Source organism: Penaeus chinensis, chromosome 35 (genome assembly GCF_019202785.1).
Source record: "Penaeus chinensis breed Huanghai No. 1 chromosome 35, ASM1920278v2, whole genome shotgun sequence".
Taxonomy (NCBI): domain Eukaryota; kingdom Metazoa; phylum Arthropoda; class Malacostraca; order Decapoda; family Penaeidae; genus Penaeus; species Penaeus chinensis.
In genome coordinates, this window is record NC_061853.1 from 33,152,501 (window position 1) to 33,155,000 (window position 2,500).

General features: G+C 34.6%; 1 protein-coding gene across 6 annotated transcripts in view; it reads right to left on the reverse strand.

Moving 5' to 3' along the window:
• Window positions 1–2,500, reverse strand: part of LOC125044185 (solute carrier family 15 member 2-like) — a 52,761-nt gene that overhangs the window by 29,988 nt on the left and 20,273 nt on the right. For 3 of the 6 annotated variants that reach the window (XM_047640661.1, XM_047640663.1, XM_047640662.1), the window contains exons 2-3: window positions 2,200–2,500; window positions 1,385–1,443 (exon numbers count right to left, since the gene is read on the reverse strand). The exon at window positions 2,200–2,500 is cut by the window's right edge and continues 436 nt beyond it. In XM_047640661.1, the coding sequence (XP_047496617.1) occupies window positions 1,385–1,443; window positions 2,200–2,326 (186 nt within the window). In that variant the 5' untranslated portion in view covers window positions 2,327–2,500. The remainder of the gene's footprint in view (window positions 1–1,384; window positions 1,444–2,199) is intronic. The other 3 variants (XM_047640668.1, XM_047640664.1, XM_047640665.1) reach the window with 1 other exon arrangement.

Sequence of the window (2,500 nt, forward strand, 5' to 3'; positions counted from 1 at the left end):
TAATAACATTACGAAAGTGTGCTTATCACATCCTTAATAACACAGCTGATTTAGTAATAGAGATGTGCGTCACAGACGTTCATTGGCACATTGCATATTTTCATCTATCTGTCTGTATACATGGACACACATCAATTGTCCTTTGGACTTGCTTGTAGTAATTCAGAACAAATAGGGAATTCTCCTCAACTGGCTTCCATTTGTGAATACCATGCCTCTCGATCATAATTGATTTGCGTTTTATATTCGAGTTGCTAAAGAGGTTCGAGAGAGTGGTTATACCGGTATACCATCATTTCCCTGGCGCCTCTATTAGATAAGACAGAGTGAAAGAGTGAGTGAGTGAGTGAGGAGAGAGAGAGAGAGAGACAGAGAGGGGAAGAGACAGAGAGAAAGAGAAAGAGAAAGAGGAAGAGGAAGAGAAAGGGAAAGAGAAAGAGAGAGGGGGGGGGGGGGTAGAGAGGGAGAGGGAGATAGACAGAAAATAGACATCAAGAGACAGAGATATGTGTGTATGAGCGTGGACATATATATATACTACATATATAGATACATATGCCACACACAAACACAATCATATATCGATATAATGACCTATCATACGTATGTATGTATGTATCTATCTATATATATATATTATATATATTATATATATTATATATATTATATTATATATATTATATATATTATATATTTACATATATATATATATATATATATATATATATATATATATGCATACATACATACATACATACACACATATATGTATATGTATATATCATATATACATGTATATATATATATATATATATATATATAAATATACATATAAATATACATAAATAAATATATACATATAAATACATATAAATATATTTATATATATGTATATAAACAGATACCTATAAATATATATAAATATATATATATACATATATATATATATATATATATATACACACATATATATGTATATATATATTTATATGTCACACAGAGTAGATTAACTCACTTCCCTCGTATCAGGCATTATTGAGCACTCGTATAATCATACATTCGAAATTAAGGTTCTCAAAGAGAAGTTCACTCTGAAGGATGTTCAATTATCTATTCATTCGTGTTCAAATGCTAACTAATTCCTCAATCTCCTTCGATAGTTAAAATCTCGAGAAGAAAACAGGCACATCCAGCCTTCCGTTTTCTTTTCTCAATCCATAGGGAGCACGAAGATAAAAAAAATAAAAAACGTCTCGGACTTGTAATCAAGTAAACTTCCTCAGAACTCGTATAATTTCACCCTTTCAAAAAAAAAAAAAAAAAAAAAAAATGGTTAAAGTACAGAAAAAAAACAACAACAACTGAATGCGAACACAGTACTGACCTTTTGCTTCGCTTCCACATCATCGTAGATTTTCTCCCCGCCGGCAAGGAGATTCGTAGCTGAAGAGAAGACATATTGAGAAATTATAAGTACGTAGAAAAACGATTAAATAATCATAGGCTAAAAAAAAGAGTGAAAAAAAAAATCATAGCATAGGCATATAAAGTAGAAACAATGCCTATTTATAAAATGAGTTTATCCGTACACAAAATTTGTTCGGACGAGATGTGCGTTTCAGGAAGGGCATCGTTGGTTTCTATGGCAACGGATTGAATGATTTCCCCTCTTACTCCACCATATTTTTTTAAGCTGTCATGTATACTCTTTCTTATCGGAATTATGACGTCGGCGATAAGAGAGACGTTTATTAATCTGGTCTCGATAACCCGGATGATGAAGTTTGGCGATGATAACGTTCTTGATGACTTAATGTAGAGCGAGAATGATAACATAGATAACAGCAGCTATAATAACAAATTAAGATAATAACTCAGGGGAAGGCGGAAATGGTAAGTAAAAAACGATGATGAAGTGATATAAAGTGTTAAAATGAGGGCAAACAAACACAGTACACTACTGATATAGACACACACACACACACACACACACACACACACACATATATATATATATATATATATATATATATATATATATATACCTACAAAAGAACAAAAGCTGCCGCATTCACACACACACACATACACTACATACGCCCAAACCCATACACAGACACACGTTAAAACACAAACACAGACACATACACGCAAAAAACACAAGACCATCACACAACACGGGGGCGACGAGACACGTACATTCAAGGGTACCCGAGCGGCTCCACAGTTCGTCCTCGTCTTCGGTGTTGTCCTCCAAGGCCACAGAAGGATGCCTCTTATACCCTCCGTCTTGTTCATCCTCATGGGACAGGAGAGGTTTGTACATTATCTCCTTGAGAGGGAAGGTTGAGGGGGACAGGACTAGGAGAGCATTCCTTGCAAGGGAAAGTGAGGCAGGGAACGAGGGGATGCGAGAAGGGGAGAGCTGGTGAGAAAGGAGGAATTCCGATTTGAAGAAGAATGACAAAGAGCAGAAAGTATTCGATGGAAGAAAATGAAA